Raw genomic sequence first — 22307 nt, forward strand, 5'->3', positions numbered from 1 at the left:
ACACACCGTTAACTCAGATTATCGATAAGCACAGAGAAACTTTCCACAGTCATCTGCTGTCAAACTCTGCACATACATCATTCTGATCAGTGAAGCTCAAACTTCCAACTGAGGTAAGAAAAACACATTTTTGAGTGGAGGGGGACTTTAAATCGATACCCACAGCGTTTAAATTTGATTTGAATTAAATCTTTGTGCTACGGTTTGATTTGTAAAAAGCAATTACACATTCAGAGACATTTTGCACAGATTCATTTTATTATAAAAAACTTGCACATTGGTCACATTAATTACAAGTCCATAGTCTACTGATGAAAAAGTTTTGATTGATGATTTCAATCAGGCCTGGCCTACATTCACTTGGCTACAAGCTATGCATGAGTTCAAAATTATGTGTCATCACCGATAGGTAATAAAATTCGGATTATCCTTCATTTTTAAACTATTGAAACTATTGAAAAGCATGTTGGTACTACAAAGACAGGGATATTGAGGCATATACTGTTTATAATACACACTGCAAAACTCATGATGAAGTAACACATATAGACTTTAGATTTGAGAACAGACAAAAGATCTTCACTCATTGTTTAATTTTCTTTGCAACAGAGGAGAAAGATCTTGATGTGTGTTTTTTTTGTGTGTGTGTGTGTGTGTGTGTGTGTGTGTGTGTGTGTGTGTGTGTGTGTGTGTGCAAAAAAGAGGATGGTTGATGGCAACAGGAGGAAGATGAGAAGAGATGCAGAGAAAGACTGTTGTGTGGGAGAGGTGTTGACTTGTTTGTTTGGATCATGTGTCTCTTGGCAAACCGTGGACAGTACAAACATGTCTCATTCACCGAATGTCAGAATCATCATCTGTGACATCTCGTACTGATCATTTATGTTTCCTCTCTTGGTTTTCATTCTTTTTTTTCTTTTTTTTGTGCCATATTTAAACATATCCTGTGATCTCATACTCCAATAATCTCGAAAATGCTGCTTTCCAGGAAAGATATGTGCGTGGACGTGGCCTATTTGTGTGCACACAAATGAACCACAGCTATGATTGACATGTTGGAGGATGAGGTTGTCTTGGAGACGCAGAAATACAAGATGCCTTGCAATCACTCACAAATGGAGAACACACACTACATCTATTCATTCTTTGTGCTCCAGCTTGTACACATTCTGCCATCTCCGTCATTTCGTCCCATAATCTTTTATCCTCCCGCTTCACACCCCATCTGCCGTGACGTGTGTCCGTCGACCCTTTATTTGTCTGACACCTTCCTGACCTGTCTCCATATTTCATTATCCCTGGCTTAAACCACTCCTACACACTAGGCCCTCTGTGTACCCCTACTCCATCCCCACTTTGCTCTCACTTGTTCACTCTTTCTCTATATTTCAAAGGTTTAACAGGACATATCTAGGTCACACATCAATCTTGTGTAACTTGTACCATCTGGGTGAAAAAAAGCTTTGACAAAATGATAGCTAGACAAAGACACACACACACACACACACACACACACACACACACATACACACACACAGCTTTTGGTGCAGCATACAAAAATGCAGAGGTCTCTGCCAATGTTGTAGTCATGAGAATACAGTGTAAACAGCGGTCATTGTCAAAACTGGACTGACTGCTCCTATGTGTATGTGTGTGTTTAATAACTAATTATGTGTGTATCCCTATTCTTCTGTCCAAATGGTGTTGTTAAGGAGACGGGCGCACAGCATGCTGGTTGAAGATGATGATTGGAGATCATGAACACAACAGGCAGGAACTAGACAGACCAAATAAAATCTGGTGTGGCTCAGGCAGGAAACAGAGCGGAGCAGAGTTGAGCATTATTTCACGAGGGGGATCAGCAGCTCTTCTGGTTTGTGGAGATCGTTTCTGATGTAGCCAGGGCCATAGGTGTTTGTTATAAATGTTCACTGCAGTACCTCTGATGACAGGCTGCGAGCGTATCTGGCAGAGCGAACTTTGAGTTCATGGTAGCACTGTACAAAACTGTGGTAGATGAATGTGATGGGCAGTGCAAGTAGGACAATGCCACTCACTACACACATGCCTCCAAGCACCCGTCCCCCAACTGTCACAGGGTAAACATCCCCGTACCCCACCGTCGTCATGGAGATGATGACCCACCAGGCTGCAGCTGGGATGCTGGCGTAATCCGGGTTCTGCGTACCCAAGTCCAAGCCGTGCTCAAGCAGCTGGGCCAGAGCACTGTATATCGCCATGGCGACGCAGACAAACACCATCAGCATGACCATCTCCCGGTAGCAGCGCCTGAGCGTCAGCCCCAGAGTCTGCAATCCCAGGAAGTGCCTGGCCAGCTTCATGAGCCAGAACACTCGCATCATCCTCAGCACCCTGAGTATCACTCCAGCAACCCCGAGCCCAGCGCTTGGCATCCCTGCCCTTGCCATCACCATGGTGACATAGTAGGGTGTGATGGCAATGACATCGATGATGTTCAGTGGCCTGCGGAGGAAATCCCACTTGTCCCTGGCCACTAGAAAACGCACCGTGCACTCTGCTGTAAACCAGCCAATGCACACGGCCTCCACTATCCTACAGAACAGAGAGGAGAAAAATGAGTGTAACAGACTGTAAACAGGAAATGACAGGGGGAGCAACAGGGAGATACATATGATACCTGATGCTGTTTGACAATCAGTAAATGTGAGAGAGAAGGAAACAAAGCAGAGGTGAAGTAAATTATGGGAAACGAGGAAGACGTGACGCAACACAGGGTTGACACGAGTAAACACAGGGAGGACATGTACAGTACAGCACGGACGGAGGACAAGAAAACTGCTGGGAAGCTGCACGGAGAGGGAGGGATTGAAAACCTTTAAGAGGGAGACACAGTTACCCCATTGATTAGCACAGCAAAGCCAATCAGAGTGAATTAGAGTGAGGTGGTGCTTGTATTTGACGTAGAACCAGTCAGGCTGACACAAACACCACAGAGCCTATAACGATAACTACATCAGCACAATTAGACCAAACCAAATTATAGAGCAACTAAGAAAATTGCATCATCAGCTGGCTTGAATCGTAATTGAAATTCTTTTGACCTCAAGTATAAACTACACACTTATCTGATTACCTAACCACTGTAACTGGTCCAGAACTCAAAACTATCTCCAGCCAGACCAATACCCAGCCTTATATAGAAAGAAGCTGCCTCTGACTTCCTCGAGGGGACAGGCTACGACCAATAAAATGTCGCGGCAGGGTGCATTTATTATCCCGGGTCCCAATTTGAAACTAAAATAAAAAAAACGTGTAAAATATAGCAGGTGATTCCTGTAAGTGGCATCATTCTTTGTTGTTTGATTTGCCTATTTTATAATCCCCTCAGTACACCCTCTAATTTCAAATCATTACCCACTGGAATATTGTAAATCATGATTTGATATGTTTGTCTTTCTTGTGTACCATACCATGCAGTGTCAACCAACCAAGCCAATAAAGATATTCAGATTAAGTGTGAAGAGAAGAGAGGGGGAGGAGGGAGGAGAGTCAAGAGGAAGACAGAGCAGAGGGAGGGCTTCCTGTGTAATAATTAACACAACCCTTTTTGTGGATATTATGGATTGCTGATTGGCCTCCTTGTGAACTCCTTGGTTTAATTTGCTGTATGTAACATTTTCTGCATCTACATTTCAATGTCAACATTTTAAAAGACTAACCCTGTTATTTAGTAACTGACTGATATTTGACTTTCTTTATTGTACTAAAAACTATAACATCGTATTTGGACTCAATAAGCAAGGATGTGACAAAAGACTCCATGCGTCACCCCTCTGGATGCGCAGTGTTTGACTGCTGCTTTGCTGCTTTGAACGCATCCTACTGCTATATTCTCCGGTGTTAACGAGGGAAGACATATTTATCAACTCAGTAACTTATTATTTAGTCTACGAAGTCCATTTCAAGAGTTTACTACTAACTTTTACGCACAACACCAGCACAATGTTATAGGACACCCGCACATCTTGCGCCTGAACTTGTTTAATACAGAAGCATCCTGATGTGAAGGGTTTCCTCTGGCTCTGATTTCTCTAAACTTAAGCGACCCCCCCACTCTCGCCTACCTGTGCTCCTCCACTGTATTTCTCTTGGCTGTATCCCAGTCCGGCAGGGTGCTGGCACAAAGCATGATCATAGACACGATCACAAAGATTATGGACACTGAAGCCAAAAGCTGCGCTGCAAGCGAAGAGTCTGGCTCCTCAAATGTTTTGCGTATCATCTCTAGCCATCTAGCGCGACCAGTGAGTGCAGTCCGTTGCACCGGTTCGCTCGGGTTTTGGGACTCATCCCCAGATAATCCGATGTCTTCCTCGGATAGACTGTCCATTCCGATTTCGGACATCCTATCGTCCAGTCGTTTCTGGCAACAAGAGTCCAAGTGCGCGCTCTCCAGCCCCCAGTAGAGCATCTCTGTGTAGAAGGACAGCTCACACACTCCGGGGACAAAGCGGAGTTTGCCGGAGCGCACATACAGCATAATGAACATAAAAGCCTGTGCGTGACGGTCGAAGAAAAACTCATTCCGGTCCCGGTCGTAGTCATCACATAGTTCAAGAACCTCTTTCTCGGTTGCGCAGGCATGCAAACGGCTGACGCGCCGGAGAGGGAAATCCCTGATCACCTCACGGGTGAAGGCGTACCGGGTTCCCCCTACGTTGAGCACACAGATGCTCTTCCCGAACTTCATCTTGTCAACCTGTAACCCCTCACTAAAACTCCTCTTCACAGTCCATCCTTGTCTCCAGCAGTTTGGACAGTTGGGGGTCCTCAGTCTGCCCCCTGTCCCCGGGGCGTGGTTCGCTCTGAGTGGAGGTGGCCCTGCACTGAGCTCCGTGGCTGCTGGAAAGTATTCCTCCTGTCCCTCACTCTCCTCTTCCTCTCCCTCTCCCTCTGTAGCCTGTAGAGGAGACTCTCCACCCCAGTCAGGGCGAGCCAATCCCAGCAGTGATGTCACATGCGCGCGCACGGACGCACGCAAGAGAGGAGAAACTCTCATGAGTGTGGTTTTACGCACATTTATCTCCAATGTGGATACTGCCGCCATGGATATGGGATACTATCTGCCCCCCCCCCCCCCCCCCCCCCCAACAAAATCAACAACAACCATGAATAAAATCACTGTAATAAACTTTTGTGCACAAGATTGTTCAGTTGCACCAAAAGTCATATATAGCTTATGTTTATAATAAGTTTATTAAGCGTTAATTAACTTTGCCCTTTAATGTACATGACTGTGCAATATCAGCATTTTTATTTTATTTTATTCAGTTCCACCATATCTATCTATCTATCTATCTATCTATCTATCTATCTATCTATCTATCTATCTATTCCCTTTAAAACCATATATTTTCTTACTACTATTGTCTTTTTATTGCCTATGTACTTATTATTTATTGCTCATTACTTTTTCTTGCCACTTTATTCTTTCCACTTGCTGCAGCAATAATGTAAATTTTTACTCTACACTGTGGGACTAATAAAGGAATATTTTATCTTATCTTAAAAGTGTGTGCACCAAAAGCAATTTATAGCCAGGACTTTTTTTGTGACCAATTATTTTATTTTATTCTCCAAGTGGAGGCTACACATGCAACACAACGCAACCAGACAGTACGCTTACAACAAGCATAAGTAGGCCTAATATAGTAAATACAGTGAAAATGTACATATTGAATACATGCGTTGATATTGTCTGCAGCCACAGACCACCAAAAACATTAAACAGTCCCCACACACATCCCATAGGTCCTCACCAATATACATCATCACCCCCCTCCCAAAAAAAAGGACTTATTATTGAGTTAATTATGATTATTCTATATTCACTATGGCTGTATTGAGTTTATTAAGAATTAATTAACTCTGTTTCTATAATATTAACCCTTATCTCATAGGTATGGTTGCATTTTTGTAATACTTTAAGTCTGATGTTTGTACAGTCTCCTTCAAAACATGACGTCATAATAAAACATCCTTATTTATCATAAATATTATAAATGATGACTCTCTTTCCCACTGTGGAACTAACTATAAAGGAATATCTTATCTTAAAAGTGTGTGCACCAAAAATGATTTATAGCCACGACTTATTTTTCTTATTTTCTTATTATTAGACTTATAATTATTTCCACTACAGTTATGATAAGAGTCAATTAACTTTGTTTCTATACTATTGACGCTTATCTTATTTGTATGATTGCCTACTTTATATCTTATGTTTTGTACAATCTCCTTCAAAACATCACGATATTAGTGTTTCATTTAGAATAAAACACATTATTTATTATATACATTTTATAAAAAAAAAGGTGAATGTGTGTGCGCGTGCGTGTAAAGGTGTGTATGTGTGTGTGTGTGTGTCTTGTTTGCGCGTGCGCGGGCCCCCCTCCCGACGTCAGCAGTCAGTGGTTTTTCGGGTTGATCCGACTTCTTTTGGCTGCTGTGAGTTCACTGTATTGTAAAGGGTAGAAAGAGGAGAGAGAGAGGGAGAGAGAGAGGGGGGGGTTGAATTACCAAAAAAATCCTCCAGATTGGGAACACATCCGGAGTCTCGACGATCATAAATTATCGGCACCTTTTTTAAGAAACCCGTGTTTTATAGTTTTTTTTATTAATTTATTGTATTTCTCGTAGTTTATGGTTTATGTTAACACTCCGGGAGGGCAGAAATGGCGGCCAACATGTACCGGGTCGGAGGTATGTATGTCAATGTGGATCTTTTTCTTTCCTTATCAAACAGAAACCCCCTTTTTTCCACTTTGCGTCCCGCTTGTTGGACGCTTTGTGTGGCTTTATTTCATTTCTCTTGCATTTATCCAGCTACCCATGCTGTCTTACACTAGCAGAGATGCGTTAAGTCAAAGCAGGAAGGTGAGGATTTCTAAATATTTGTGACTCAAAATGGGTCAGGCCTCTCCGCAGCAGCAACTAGCCGCCAGCTCTGCTAACGTGGCTAACATTAGCTCACAATGTAAACATTTTTTTCTCTACTTGTCGCCACCTTTTAGTTGCTCTCTGGTTTTCGGATGATTACACAAGGGGGGGATACGGCGAGCTGATAACCTCGCGGCACCTCACGGCCACACATGTGTTTTTAAAAGGTTGTTAAAATGTTATCACGGTCAGTCTGAGACTGCCTTTGTATTTGCCTCTTCTGGCATGCAGCCATTAGTACGAGTCCTTATTTAGCTAACGCTAGCACCACTCATTACCATTAATGCAGACCATTTTACACTATTTGGACAATGCATCTAACAAGGAGGTAGATATTACATGCCGGGTGTTGCTGCAGAGTCCACCTACACACACAACAGCCGCAATTAATGAGCAAAAATTGGCTTGTTAGCTTGTTAGCACTCTGCAGGAATTCAACATCAAATTATTGTCTCGGTTCATGGCGTCGTTGCGTCGCGCTGGATGAACCTGAACACCTCTGTTAACACGCAGCCAGGGCTTCAGTCAGATGAAGCCTGACTCTGAATTAAGCCCTAAAATTGCACAGGAGCCTGATATGTCATGTAAATAATAAGCATCTCTGTCCTGATTATGTTATTGGCAACACTTTAGTCACCTGTTTGATGTCCATATGGTCACTGGTGCACCTATGCTGCCTTCAGGTGCCTCTTGGTAACTCCCACCTTCTGGATCTTAAGAATTTCAGGTGTATTCAAGTTCTCCTGTCTGAAATAATAACAAAGTTGTCATGAAATTACCATTTAAAAAAAAAATATATATATATATATATATATTCCTTGCTCCACTTCTGCTACAATAGCAAATTAAGCTGGGCTTCAGATCTCTGTCAGGACTGTAAATTAGCCCAAATTGCACAGAAACAATGAGCATCTCTGTCCAGATTATGTCACTGGCAACACTTTTGTCACCGGCTTGATGTCCATATGGTCACCTCTGTTGAACTCTTGCTGCCTTCAGGTGCTCTTGGTAACTCCCAACTTGTGGATCTTAAAATTCACAGGTGCAAATTTGTCATGAAATTACTCATTTTTTAAATAATGCTTGCCCCACTATTGCAACAATAGCAAATTAAAGGACAGGAAAAAAGTCTGTCCTAAAACAACAGTCAGATTCCCAAATTAACATTGAAATAAGTTTTTTTGCTATGATCATTCCTCCTGTTCACTGACCATTAAAAGACCTCTTTATAATACAAGTGATGGGGGCCAAAATCCACAAGCTTTGGATTCTGTGCAAAAAATTGTATTCAAAAGTTAATCGAAGACAAATATGAAGTTTTAGCTGTCCAAAACAGTTCAATCAAGTAGACATCTTTCATCATTACAGTCTTTTTAGTGCCAAAGTCCTGCTTTTTGTGACTATACTTCACACACAGCTCCGCAGGGAAACACTTTCCAAGGAAACACAGAGAGGGAATTTCATGCTAACTCAGACTTGCTGAAGCCTCACATAAGCTTCACATCAACTTTTAAATGCATTTTAGCACAAAATGACTGTGTGGACACATTTAATAGCCAGTATGAGCAGGATGAATGATTACAGAGAGGAAATCCCCTTTAAGTGTTCATATGGACACCTGACTTTGAAAAAATAATTGTGACTGTGTCTTTTAACTTTCAACTCATTGTACTTCAAATTCACACATGCATTGAAGTTTACCTGTCTTAAACACTGTGAATACTACTACTACTGGAAATACTACTACTGCAAATACAAATAGTACTACTGCAAATACTTTATATGCACTGAATCTCCACTATCTGACATATATACACTCACTGAGCACTTCATTAGGAACACTTCTGCAATCTGATTCAATCCAATAAAACTCTCAGCAATAAATTCGACTTTCACGAAGCTTACACAGTTTCAATTTTTGTTCACATTGTCAGAAAGGTGATAATTCTACTTTATGTTTATCATTGAGGTTGTAGTGGGTGGTGCTTGTTCACTGGAGTCCATTATATATTACTACTTTGTGTTTTTAATAAGGTGGACACAATATTTGGAACACTTTTCAATATAATATATACGCTCTGTAAAAGCAGGCTTTATGACAGAGCTGTTGTATTGGATTGAATTAGATTGCACAAGCTTTCCTAATAAAGTGCTTTTTGCGGATTTATCACCTTGTTTGATGTGAGATGAGTTAGAAATGACAAAATTCAGGCAGCGTTTGCTCAGTCAGAGTTCAATCAGACTGAAATTCTCTCCCCTCTTGTTTGGTAAAGTCACGATGTGCTGAATTTTGTTAAAGGACAGTGTAAAATCTATAATGGCGTTGCTGTATCCCTCTCCAAAATGCAAACAAAATTATAACAGTGGCCTAACTGTCTCACCAGCTGTGAAAACCCTACAGTACACTTATAATTGCCTTTGACCTGTTTAAATTAGAAATCTAATATTCTCTGCGGTGGCTGCTTGTCACAAATATCCAGTTTGTTACCCACCAGTGGACATTTGTCTTTTTTCTAAACTCTTTCTCGATGCAAAAAAATGGCTAAGTCGAGTCATGAATTGCTTCACATTTAGACAGATATGTGTCTTGTGTTTGGCCTCCCTGCACCACACTGTAGTGTTACCATGAGTTGTTCAACTGTGTACTTAAAGGGGAAATCTACCAATGTTGTGCATCAAAGCCTGGATATACTACAGCATGTGTGGGGGGGAAATAACCAGTCGTATAATTTCACTTATGTGGCTTTGCAAAAGAAAGTTTGAAAACGGCAGAAACAGTTTGTGGGTGTGAAGTTAGAATAGAAGTGAGGTCACCGGACCCCTGTAGTACACGTTCCACCTCTGCCCGAGGCTACGTTAGCCGTTAGACTAGTGTAACACACCCAACTCCATCCAAACTGTCAGTGGCTGAGTTGTGTATTTTGGGTAACGTGTGATAAAAAAAAAAGAAGACAATAACTTCTGCTGGTTCTGCTCCATCAGTTATAGCTGTCCAGCATGTAACCCTGACAGTATTATGAGTGCTATATTAAGTATGTGGAGTACTCGTAATAAATGAGGTGTAAGGCTAAAATATGTTACTCAACCTGACATGTGAATAGGAGTGTGGATGATCTGCTGTACACACATTTAAATAGACTTCTGTATTATTATCACTTTTTTTTTTTCAAAGCTTGACAGTGATCACTTTGTGTTTTTCTTTTTCAGATTATGTATTTTTTGAGAACTCCTCCAGTAACCCTTACCTGATCCGCCGGATAGAAGAACTCAACAAGGTATTGGGGTGTTTGTGTGTGTGTGTGTGTGTCTGTGTGTGTGTGTGTGTGTGTGTGTGTGTGTGTGTATTTATGACTTTTGATGCCTGAGGGTGAATAACAAGGATTCCTCTCTCTTAACGTCCTCTACCAACAGTTTCCTTTCACAGTGGTGTGGTGTGTGTGTGTGTGTGTGTGTATGTGTGGTCATTTTGTCTGTAATATGATAGAAAGAGACAGGTGTCGTCCCCCCCCCCCCCCCACCCCCCCTACGGTCTCTCCACTGCCGTTGGTATCGCAGCTCTATAACTTGTATTAGAGTGTTTTGTGCAGACAGGAAACATTAGTGAAATGAGCGTTTCAGAGATTAGATGAAAAATATTTATCACCGGACTGATTAGCAGCTGATACATTGTTTTTTTTTTCTGCCAGTATTAGATCAGTTTCCTGTTTTAAATTGTTTCTTAGGGGCATGCCATCAATCTTAATTAAGAGCAGACCAAAGCTAACACAGTTTTTTTTTGTTTTAAAATGTCAGAAATGCTTTTCCAATGTTGTTAGATACCTCGATAAATGCTGGTCATTATCAGATGATGTGGGTGGGAAAATGTCAGATCAGGTCAGTATCAACCTGAAAAAACACACAGAAGCACTACATTATATTTAAAAAAAAGACAAGAGACTTTTCAGTGCCTTCAGTTTCTAAAAGGGCGGGCAGGAACTGATGCCGCGTAACACCCTGCAACAAGTACTGGAGCTTTTCTTTGTTTAGTTGAGGGTGAAAAAGAGCGGCTGTTCATACTTGATGAACCTTTTATGCGGCTGTCACTTACAAACGGCGCTGTTGCTTTTGCATTGCATCATACTTCGAGGTGTTCTTGTTATTTTGTCCACATCCTTCAAGGTGTGCACTGCCGGTTTGAATACAGCCGCTCTTACTTACCTGCTACCTCCCATCACACATATAAAGCAGCAGAAGTTGGAGGCAGTTTAAAAAAAAAAAAAAAATCGTGTACCCCTTTTTAAAGCCATTCACTCACCGGTCAGTCACAGCATTTAATACCAGCTGAGTCTTTAAGCCTGTCAGCCTAATTATACAGCAAGGCAATCAATCAATCATCTGATCAAAAGCGCTATCATCAACTCTGGTCAGCTTGTCACAGCAGCATAACTTGATGAGAACACAAAGGAGTAAGGTCTCTTGGGAAATTAGAGGTTTGTGCAGGTGGTGGTGGTGGTGGTGGTGGGATGGAGTGGAGTGGGGTTGGGGGGTTGTTGCCACCTCTTTCACTCAAACTGGATCTCTCTCCTCTCTCTCTCTCTGTTTCAGACGGCCAGTGGGAATGTGGAGGCCAAGGTGGTTTGTTTCTACAGAAGGAGAGACATCTCCCACAGCCTCATCCAGCTCGCAGACAAACATGCAAGTGAGTGGTCACCCCAATCTGACATCCAACGCTCTGTTTTTAGGTGTCACATGTTTCCTCTCAAGCAATGAAATGTTTTGGATCAATGCACATGAACCTGCATTCAAATGTAGCTCTAGCTCCTGAGTTAATAAGCTTGTTCCAGAGAGGAAACATCCAAAAGAAACAGAAACATGAAAGAACGTCTTTTGGCTGCCCAAAAATAAAAAATAAAAAGTAGTTTTCAGTCTAAATAACTGCCTGTGTCTGTCTCTAAAAGCTCAAGGGCAGTGTAGGGCTGGAAACAAAACAAAAAAAAAGCTATGAATACCTGCTTCAGATTTGAAGAAGACAGCAGACAATATGACAACTGTTGAGTGTTTTTACATGAAAGGGTTCAAGCGGATTTCTAAAAGGTACATTTGGAGGCTGCATGGTTTTGTAAGCAAGAAGTCTTTTTGTGATTACAACAAAACCACAACAAAGGAAGGGAGAGAGAGAGAGAGAGAGAGAGAGAGAGGGCCGGACGTCACACGCTTGTGTTGTAGTTGTAGTCAGATGATAGAAAATGACCTGGCAACAGTTTTGATAATTGATTAATCATTCATTTTTTAAAGCAACGATGCCAATCTCATGCTTCTGTCTTTATGAATATGATTGTTTGCTGCTTTGCTCTGTTTTAAGTCATTTTAAAAGTGAATATCTGTTGAGGTGACTGTTGGTTGGACAAAATAAGTTGATGAATAGATAATGAGACTAACTAATTAGCTGCAACTGTACTGTAAATATTGTTTTATATGTATTAAATCAATCAGCAGTAGACTTGAAACTACGTTGCTTTCAGGTACAGTTGTATTTTCAAGTTGAAATGAAAAGACCGGATGTGCTGAACTCACAGTCTCCAGAGAGTAATGGCTGCTGCTGACCAAAAAAAAAAAAACCCACAATAACAAAATGAGTGGTCAGCACTCACAGAAAAGTGTATACCTCTTCTTTAATGGTGCACAGCAGGGGGAAAAAAAAGGAAGTTTCAGCCATTTTTCTCAGATTCACTGACAAACTGAGAAACTCCTGCTGTGCATCATTAAACTTATCTGTGAGTATTAATTGTCATTAAAGGGCTCTCTGCAGCATTTTTCATTTATTGTCAATAAGATTATTTTTGTTTGTTTTGTTTGTTTTTCATGTCAGCCTTGGCTCCAGAGTGCAACCATTCGGTCACAGCTATTTTTGGAGACGGTGTAACTGAAACATAAATAGGTGCTCCAGTGTGACTTGAAAATATGCCAATATTCATATTTATGTGTCACATTAATTTCAAACACTTGTTGCAGGAAGGGAGAGGATTGATTTGTCAATGTGACTTCATGAGGAGAGAGAGAGAGAGAGAGAGGAAGGGGAAGCAGGGCTGAATTATTAATCGAACTGTGAATTCGCAATATGGCGTTTTGCAGTATTCAAATCTTAGGAAAGAGAAAGGAGAAAACATCACAATCATTTTAAATCCAGATTAGAATGAAAATGAGAATAATGAGGAAAAAATGATGATTCTCTCTCATTGTTCAAATCAAAAATGATTGAATTGATTGAGTGTTGAAGGAAAGGATGGAGTTGTTATCACATCACCACCTGTTCTGTGTGGGAAGTCCTCTACCTGTTTCCTGTGATGTTTCACTCAGTCCTTTTTCAGTCTCAAGAAATTGCATTTTTGCTTATTTTCTGATGTAAAAAAAAAAAAAGCCCCCAAAAATCCCCCTCTCCACATTCCTGGTGAGGAGGATTAAGATAAGGAGACAACGGCAGGAGAGCCAGTAAAGAAGGTTATGGAATGTTTTATGTAAGTCTTTTTCAGACAGGGAATATGCAACATCGGGCCGCTTCATCTGTCTGTTAATTTGACGGCTTTTTGTCGTTTAGACACGGACGTTCCTCGTGGCTTCATTCAGACATGACAGGACATTTTTACAGAAGTATAGACACAATGATCGCTCCATATTCAGCACAGAAAGAGAGAAAGACAAGACTTGACTGATGTGACAGCAAAGAAAGAAGACATGTTTTTTTTTTTTTGTTCTGTCACAGGCTGCATCACTAATGGATTATTAAACTTAATTTGCTGTTTAAGCCAAATTAATGACCATCATGAGTGCGAATGACTCCTGAATGACGCTCCTGACTGTAAATCCACTTTAAAAAAAAAAAAAGAAGTGTCATCGTTCTCATCATTTAGGCTGCTGGATGTCATACTTTTTGTTTTGTTCAAAGTTCAACGTGGACAAGCTTTGAATGACATGATGACAAGTTGTGACTCATTTTAGTGGTTTTCAGTAGCTCACACGCAGTATGTAAAGCACTTTGCCGGGTGTTAATTTATTCATCAGTGGAATGAAAAGTGAAGATATGGATTATGATTCTGCATGTTTTAAAAAATTTATTTATAGACTTCTTTTGCCTGGTCGGACAGTGAGGGGAAGATTTTCATATCCTCATCTCAACTTAAAATCTGCTCTTTTCAATTTTCAATGTGTTTCCTCGTTTATTAAGCTGGTTTTTCTTTCTTTTTTGCATCATGATTTGAGATTTAGATCTATTATATATTGTATTTTATCTGTGTGCACGTTTCACCTCATGCTGCTGTGGTTGTTACCTTAATCTGACGGCGTTTAATTCAGATTTGTGCTGTGTTGAAAGTGTTACGGCTTCATGAGATTGCCATCGTGACTTTTACATAAAAGTGACTCGAGTGGTCATTCAGACATGAGACTAGGGCTGCTGCAACTAATAATTATCGTTTGGTCTTTAAATGGGCTTGAAATCTTGAAATCTTGAAAAATGTCAATCACAGTTTCCCAAAGCCCGAGATTCAACTTTTAAAACAGGCCACAAGCAAAAAGAGATTCAGTATATTATCACAGAGGTTGCAATTAATTTTCTGTTGTTTAATTGAATGGTGGTTGCGGCTCCATGTGAGACCAACATGTGTGGTAGGGGGCTTAAGGTGTGCTGAATGAATACTCCCTCAGACAAGCTTGTTGGACGGTGGACATGACCATCAACCCCACCTTCCCCCTCCGCACTTTTTCCGACAGTGGATAAAGGAGGGCTGTGCGTAGTCATTTCCCTAATTCTCAGAAAGGGGACAAGCTGACATTCAAGCCCCCCCCCCCCCGCTTCATGCAGCGATAAGTCAGCTGTGCAGAGCTGAGAAACGAGTCAGGGCTTCAACTTCTCCTCTCTAGCTCTCCTTTTTCATTCATGACACAACTATTTCTGTCATGAATGAAAAACATGACGGTGGCTTTCTTTAGGAGAGAAAGAGAGAGAGAGGGTCTGAAAGTCTGCGCTGTGTTCTCTGTTCCTCTCCACGCTCTGCTCTCCGCTCTCTGTGACATTTGGCTTTTTACTTCAACTTTTCAGTGAAGCTGCTCGGAGCAACTGTAAACCCATTTGATTTCTGATGTTATTGCACTACACGTCCTAAGAAACACTTCTGAGTGACCGTAAATTGCACTGCCTCCATTCAAATGAATGAGAGGGCTGCAGTTTTCTACACATTGCCTTATTTGGCCTGATTTTTGCCAGTGGATCACACTAAATCTTACACATCGGTCCTTAAATGAGTCATTTCTGTCAAAACTCAAAAATAGATGTTTTCCCACTAAACCCTCACTGATATCTAGACAGTTTTTAAAGTGTTTATCACTGTGCTGCTGCCTCCCCCATGGAATAATGACTCCACACGGTTTAATAGAGTTGAATATTATTTTGTTTGTGGCATTTAAAGCATCCTACCCAACACAGGCTGTTCACTATGGCCGCCTGCACTTTTACCATTTCTACAATCGCTGTAATATAAATGCACACATCACAAAATCCTAAAAATGGTCCATATCTCACTGTGTAGACCAAGAAGTTAGCAACCAGTAGCTAACCTCAGTGACAAATACAGCGACACTTACTGTAATTGCCTCGTAATGAAACCACTCCACTGGTTTGCAGGTGGAAAGCTTTTAAAATGAATCAACATCAGAAAAAAAAATGTCACTTTGCGGTCTCTGTGTCTTTACACAGCAATCAGAGGACCTGGTGCATCAGAGAGCCGGTGAGAAAACGGTAGTCGGTTCTGCTTTCTGTTACATTAAAGTATTTTTTTCATTCACGACGCAGCTACATCTGTCATGAATATAAAATCACTGCCTGACTTTCAGGAGAGACTGTGTGAGAATCTGCAACCCGTTATCAGAGTAGTTAAACGATATCTCGCTCCCCCGTTCCCCTCCACTTAGTTACAGTCGGCTTTTCACTTTTGCCTCTCCAGTGAAGCTGTTAAGAACAACTATAAACACAACTAAACACATTAGATTTCTGACATAGTTGAACTACATGTTGTAAGAACCAGTTCTGAGTGTCCGTAAATCGCACTGCCCCCATTCAAATGAATAGGCGAGCTGCCATTTTTCACGCATTGCCGTATTTGGCCTGAATGCTGCACATGTCTTCGTGACTGAGACACAGACAGGACTGACAGGACAGACAAGACGGACAGGAAAGACTTGTGAGTCTTAATTCAGTTCCTTCTGTTTATAGAGAACCAGTTTTACTGATTTGGCCTCACTCTGAAAACATAAGGTAGCTTCATCTCGAGCACAAAAATCTAAAACATAAAGAAGGCAGGGACATATGCTTTTATTGCGGTGCTGTGCCGGGTCTCTGGTCAACAGACGAGAGGGGAACCGAAATTAAATTTAACAATGCCCGCCGCACAGTAAAACAAAAAGAATTCACACAATTTATTGGTCAGATTACCTCAGGGGCAAAACAAAGGACAGCCAGCGACTCTGATTTACAGAAATAAAACAGAATGTTCAGTTTACAGGGCTCATAGCAGGACTTAATACCAAAACTACAGATTTACAGGCGCAGATAGAAACATATTGATGTGTTTTCTCTGAAAGTTTATTGGTTTTCCTACAAATTTCAGGAGGGAGCAACAGTTTCCTTTGTAGAGTGATCCTGCAGCTCTGTCAGCAACATGTGCATCTGTTTTTATCTATCTGTGTTGATAAAGATTTGTAGCCCAAGACCAAACCGCAGCTGAGACATAAACACAGTTTAAGAACCAGTTTGTAGGATTTAGTGGTTAAATTGGCATCCAGCGGGTGGCTGCAAAACTCATGAAAAATGTGAAAGGCCCTCTCTAGAGCCAGTGTTTGATATGTCCATTCTGGGCTACTGTAGAAACATGTTGCACTCCGTGGGAGAGGACCCTATGTAGATATAAAGGGCTCATTTTAAGGTAATGAAAACACAATTAGTCTTATTTTCAGGTGACACTAATTTAGGCACACTTACATGTATATTATATTGCATTTCTGCTAATAGAACCCTCTAAAATTGTAAAAACCCAAAAATACACATTTTCCCACTAAACCCACATTGATATCTAAAAGCTTTTAAAGTGCTGCCTCCCCATGGAATAATGACTCCATGACTCCACAAGGAATAATGGAGTTAAAATATCGTTTTGTTTGTGGCATTCAAAGCATGCAAAAATTTGATCTCTTACAATTTCTACATCACTGTATCTTGAAAACATAAATTTATTCCTCCATTAACAAAATCCTGAAAAACTGTCTTCATTGTACGTGAAGTTAGCAACCAGTCGCTAACCTCAGCGTCAAACTAGAGTTACACTTCCTGTAATTGCCTCATAATGAAAGCGATTCAGTGGTTTGGAGGTGGAAAGCTTTTTAAAGTGAGTCAGCAGCAGAAAATGTTCGCTTTGCAGCCGCTGTGTCTTTACACAGCAATCAGAGGTCTGATTTATCAGAGCGCTGATGGGGAAACAGTGGTGCTGCTTTCTGTTGGCTAAATTGGGAACAGGAACACATACAGAAGAGAGGTTGTTTTAGATGGGGGGGCTATACGAGAACTGAAAGCTAAACTAAAGGGACTTGCAGAAACGTTGAATCAACCAGAGCCGCAGGTCGGTTGAGTGGACTGTCAGCGGATCAGTGCGCAGCAACCGAAGCGCTCGCCAATTTTTTTGTTGCAACTTCAGCTCTCTTCAACTAAAACAAATCAATTGAATCAATCGAGCATGCTCACTTTAGTGCAGCGATTGATCAGGTGTGCAGAGAGTAGAAAGTGTGCACAATTTCAACTACTCTATTTCCCCCCCCCCCCCCTTTTCCTTACACAACTACTCGTGTCACTCTTTATGTGCACAAATGGCTCATGAATGCCTTTGAAGCTCGTCTTGAGTGTGACCGACTGCTATTATTGTCTATGCGGCCTGGTTTGTTTCCACTGTATCCTGTTTATACAAGGTTTAGTGATATATTCAGAGAAAAAATGCTAAATCTTTCTCTTTTTCCAGCAGATTTTCTGGTTTCTCATAGTCTTCTATGATAGCACACTAAATAGACAAAAGAAAAAATCTCAGGTTGCCTGTTGGGATTAATTTGGGAAACGATGATTGACATTTTTCACCATTTTCTTACATTTTTAACCCAAAAACAACTGACGGAGAAAATAACCACCATTAACCGACAATGAATATAATAATGAATTGCAGCCACAGCCACAGTCAAAGTCTGTTGTGCTACAGTGCAGCTAAAATGTGATGTACTGGGTCAGTAGAAGTGGAGAGTCTGGGGATGTGAAGCTGTTGGAATGAAAATACAAACTACTGAAAACACAGATAAATAAAGATGGTCTCCTATCGGCATCTTTCTTTTATTACACATTAAAGTGTGTGTGCCTGGCCTGCACATTATGGTGTGCAACAGTGATTTAATGTGTTTATCTGCAGCCTGATGTTACGTGCTGACTCATCTGCAGCACACCAACTAATCCAGTATTTATAGACTGACACTGTGTTCTTAAAATTACATTTCTAGTAAATAGTCCTGAGCATAATAGCGTCTTTAACGGTTGGCAGCAGTAGTTTGTGATTGCGGAGCCCCGGAGAACCATTTTATCAACCTATTTTTAATATTTGAAGACAGGCACAGTGATGAAATATAATTGCCTTGTATGAAAATCAAGAGATGAATGGATGAATTTTACTGAAGCCATTTATGACTTATGATAATTTGTTGGTCGGCGAGTTATCTGTCACGAGTAAATACTCCACTCAGAGCTGCTTCCATCTTACTTTTAGTTTCCTCAGCTGCTTTCTTCTCCTTTTTTTTGAAATATTTTTATTGTTGGAGCATATGTGCAGAAAGGGTGCATAATTTTGTGGGGTGAATATTAAGTTGTCTTTTAGATGTATGTCAACAAAAGACTAACAATACAAAGGAGGGAAAAAAAACCCTAAAGCAAAACAAAAATCAAAAAACTCCACTATGGAGCTCACAAATCAAGTCTCCATCGCTTTTTTTAGAATACATTTTGTGTGTGTATTTTTTCTTTCCTGTGCCCCTGTAACACTGCTTGATTCTCAACCAGCATTATATCATTACAATGTGGGCAGTGTATGCTAACGAGTCAAGTTTAACTCCGCTCCGTGTTGCCTGCAGCCAGAGTTCCCCTGCTCGTTTACAGGCAGATGTGTCAAACTATGTTTCCTCGTTTTCTGTAGCGTATAGTCTTCGAGGACGTTGAAAGGTTGATCTAGGGCTGCTCGATTATGGAAAAAAATCATAATCACGATTATTTGGGTCAGAATTTAAATCACGATTATTAAAACGTTTTTTTTTTAACTTTAGAAACATGCTGCATTAATTGGACATTCAGCTTCATTAATTTTCTCTCCTAGCAGCAGCCTTTTATCTGCCGCTTAACGCAACACACAGCAGAACATGTGCAGAGATATTAGAACTGAGCGGGTTACCATGACGACAGTTCACACATCACTTCCTGGTTTTTAATAATTAGTCAGTAAACTCAGCATTGTCTGTAGCAGGCTGAAAACTCTGCACTTTTATTTACAGTTAAATTTTCTCCGTGTGTTTCAGCCTCTATGCTAACGATGCTGCGGTGGCTTCCGGTCTAAGCTTTTCAAAATAAAACCTTTGTTATTGAGCGCTATATCATTATTATTATTATTAAAAATAATTTCCCCTCGATTTTATTAGTTTTGAAATCGTTTGGCCCCTAAATCGTAATCACGATCAAATTTCGATTAATTGAGCAGCCTTAGGTTGATTCCCCCAAAATATTCTCTCTCTCTCTAACTAAGACTTTAAAATATGAGTTTGGAAGAAAACTAGTTTCATGATATGAAGCTGAAATATCGCAATGTGGGATCAGGAATCAGACAAAACGGGAGTATGGAGGAGGAAGAAATCACCAGAGCAACATTGACCAACATGACCGCTGCCTGCTGGTGCACAGAAAGAATTGAGACAGAAAACTTTGGTATATCTGATTGTTTACTGCTACACAGGAAGTTCACTTATTCGGCTATATCCAGCTTTGAGCCACAGTCTTCATTTAAAATAAACAGTATTTGGTTACAATTTTGAACCCCTTCATCCACGATTGTCTCCCCAAACAGACTCGGAGGTGTTCTGACCATCTATCAGCAGCTCTGCCTTGTGTGCAGCCGTGCAGCTCTCATTTAGTTTGCAACGATCATCATAACTGACTCCAGCTCGCCGTCTGTGTTATGATCATTGCACACCGGTACATTATGTCCAGATTCAATGAGTTGTCGTGTAAATGAAAATAAGCCTCCGTAAAGAGATATAACGCTGCTCAGTTTTCACTAAATAGCCGCTCTGATGGCTGTAAACACACTGTAAGTAGAGTCAAAGTAAGGGCACCAGTTTAAAAGAAAAGAAATTGTACCTTTTTACTACATAGGTAACTTAGTTATATGGAAACCTTGTATCACAGCATTGATCTTTCCCTTTTAAATACAGTGTTGTGTCTCTTTTAATATGTTTTTAATGTAATTTTTTTTTTTTTTTCTGTGTGTGCCTTTTGCAGAGGAGTTGGAAGAGGAGAAGGAGAGTCCGATAGAGACAGAACTAACAGAAAAACAGAAACACCAGCTTCGCCACAGAGAGCTCTTCCTTTCCCGGCAGTATGAGAGTCTACCTGCCACACACATCAGGTACAATACAAAGGCTTACACACGCACACATACACACACACACACACACACACACACACACACACACACACACACACATACACACACATACATACACACACAGCTCATCATCTCCAGGCAGTGCCCATGGATAGTCACGCATCTAGCCATGAACCCACAAATCCAGCACTGTTCACTTCCTGTAACAATGTTTTACATGGTGTGCTTTTTCCTCTCTCTCTCTCTCTCTCTCTCTCTCTCTCTCTCTCTCTCTCTCTCTCTCTCTCTCTCTCTCTCTCTCTCTCTCTCTCTCTCTCTCTCTCTCTCTCTCTCTCTCTCTCTCTCTCTCTCTCTCTCTCTCTCTCTCTCTCTCTCTCTCTCTCTCCTCTTTTCAGGGGGAAGTGCAGCGTCGCATTATTGAATGAGACTGAAGCTGTTCTTTCATACCTTGACAAAGAGGTATGAGAACTTTTTTTTTTTTGGTTGACTGTATGTTTTGTCATGGCAGGTTAAGTCACATACATGTTTAGTTTTTTGGGGAAATGTCAGAAACAGAGGTAAAATGTTAATTTAGCATTTAGCAGTCATCTTCACCTCCCACCAATTCTTAACGTTATTATTTTTATTTGTACATATTGCTGTGTGGCTGACAGCACAGTAAGGATTATACTTTTATGGCAGGGATTACAGGTGTCTCAGAATGTTCTCAGAATAAATAACATTTAAGGATCAAATTTATAGAGGATTCAAATCAATCTTCATTTGAATTTTTTTGATATTGATTCATACAATCTGAGATCTATCTTTTAATTCATGCCTTTTCCTGTGGATTTTAAATCTGAAATGAATCCAGACATCTGCCTTTAAGGTTGGCGGTGCCTTCAGTGGAGCAAGTCCCTCCATCCTGGTCACAAGATCTTGTGCAACGAGGTCTCATTAGACATGGTGGGATCTGCTCCACTGAAGGCACCACCAAGCCTGTCACCAAAGAACATATTTTCCTTAGTACTAGTGATGTTTACATTACAGTAGATTAATGTTCAAGGAATTCACTCCTGCAGTGTTAAAAGTAAATATTTTCCCTAACAAATTAATCTTATTTATAATAAATCTATTTGTCTCTTAAACCTCAACCAGGACTACACAGTTTCTTACCTGGTCGTCATTATTCATAAAACCTGGTCAACTTGCACAGATAGACAAATATAGCTCAAAATCCGTTATTTATTATGAGAAGATAAATAAACACACGAGGTGAGGAAAGGTCCAGCCTGGCCTGCTGTCAGTCAGAAGTCAATTTTCCCTACGTTAGTCCGTGATGTGATGGTTTTGGCCGCCAGTCGCCAGAACTAAAAGGCCACAGTGTATAATTTATTTCCTCTGTTCAGACCAAGTGAAATGAACTACGGGTGTAAAAACACCCAAATAAATGGAGGCTTTTTCTTAGTTTTGGTAACTGGTATTTTGTTTGTTCAGGATACCTTCTTCTACTCGCTGGTGTACGACCCGACACAGAAGACCCTGCTGGCCGACAAAGGAGAGATCAGAGTGGGACCGCGCTTTCAGGCAGACGTACCTGAGATGCTACAAGAGGGTCAGCACTGCACACAAATTGATTCACGA

General features: G+C 40.8%; 2 protein-coding genes across 4 annotated transcripts in view; one reads left to right on the forward strand and one right to left on the reverse strand.

Annotated features, from left to right (window-relative positions):
* Window positions 1-1928: 1928 nt before the first annotated feature.
* On the reverse strand, window positions 1929-4732 carry kcng3 (potassium voltage-gated channel, subfamily G, member 3). Its single transcript, XM_053341796.1, has 2 exons — window positions 4107-4732; window positions 1929-2574 (listed from the first exon to the last, which is right to left on the reverse strand). Exons 1-2 carry the CDS (start codon window positions 4730-4732, stop codon window positions 1929-1931), a joined length of 1272 nt encoding a protein of 423 aa, XP_053197771.1.
* Window positions 4733-6530: 1798 nt separating this feature from the next.
* The window catches only part of mta3 (metastasis associated 1 family, member 3), a 33783-nt gene continuing 18006 nt past the window's right edge, over window positions 6531-22307 (forward strand). For all 3 annotated transcript variants that reach the window (XM_053341793.1, XM_053341791.1, XM_053341792.1), the window contains exons 1-6: window positions 6531-6744; window positions 10189-10256; window positions 11566-11659; window positions 20579-20705; window positions 21080-21143; window positions 22161-22278. In XM_053341793.1, the coding sequence (XP_053197768.1) occupies window positions 6717-6744; window positions 10189-10256; window positions 11566-11659; window positions 20579-20705; window positions 21080-21143; window positions 22161-22278 (499 nt within the window). In that variant the 5' untranslated portion in view covers window positions 6531-6716. The remainder of the gene's footprint in view (window positions 6745-10188; window positions 10257-11565; window positions 11660-20578; window positions 20706-21079; window positions 21144-22160; window positions 22279-22307) is intronic.

Source organism: Scomber japonicus, chromosome 20 (assembly GCF_027409825.1).
Source record: "Scomber japonicus isolate fScoJap1 chromosome 20, fScoJap1.pri, whole genome shotgun sequence".
Lineage (NCBI taxonomy): Eukaryota > Metazoa > Chordata > Actinopteri > Scombriformes > Scombridae > Scomber > Scomber japonicus.

Bases quoted from the DNA above. Each gene is read 5' to 3' on its own strand.
- kcng3 (XM_053341796.1), bottom strand. From the start codon at position 4,732: ATGAAGTTCGGGAAGAGCATCTGTGTGCTCAACGTAGGGGGAACCCGG. The intron at 2,575-4,106 runs GTAGGCGAGAGT...TCTGTTCTGTAG, and splicing joins AATACAGTGGAGGAGCACAG to GATAGTGGAGGCCGTGTGCA.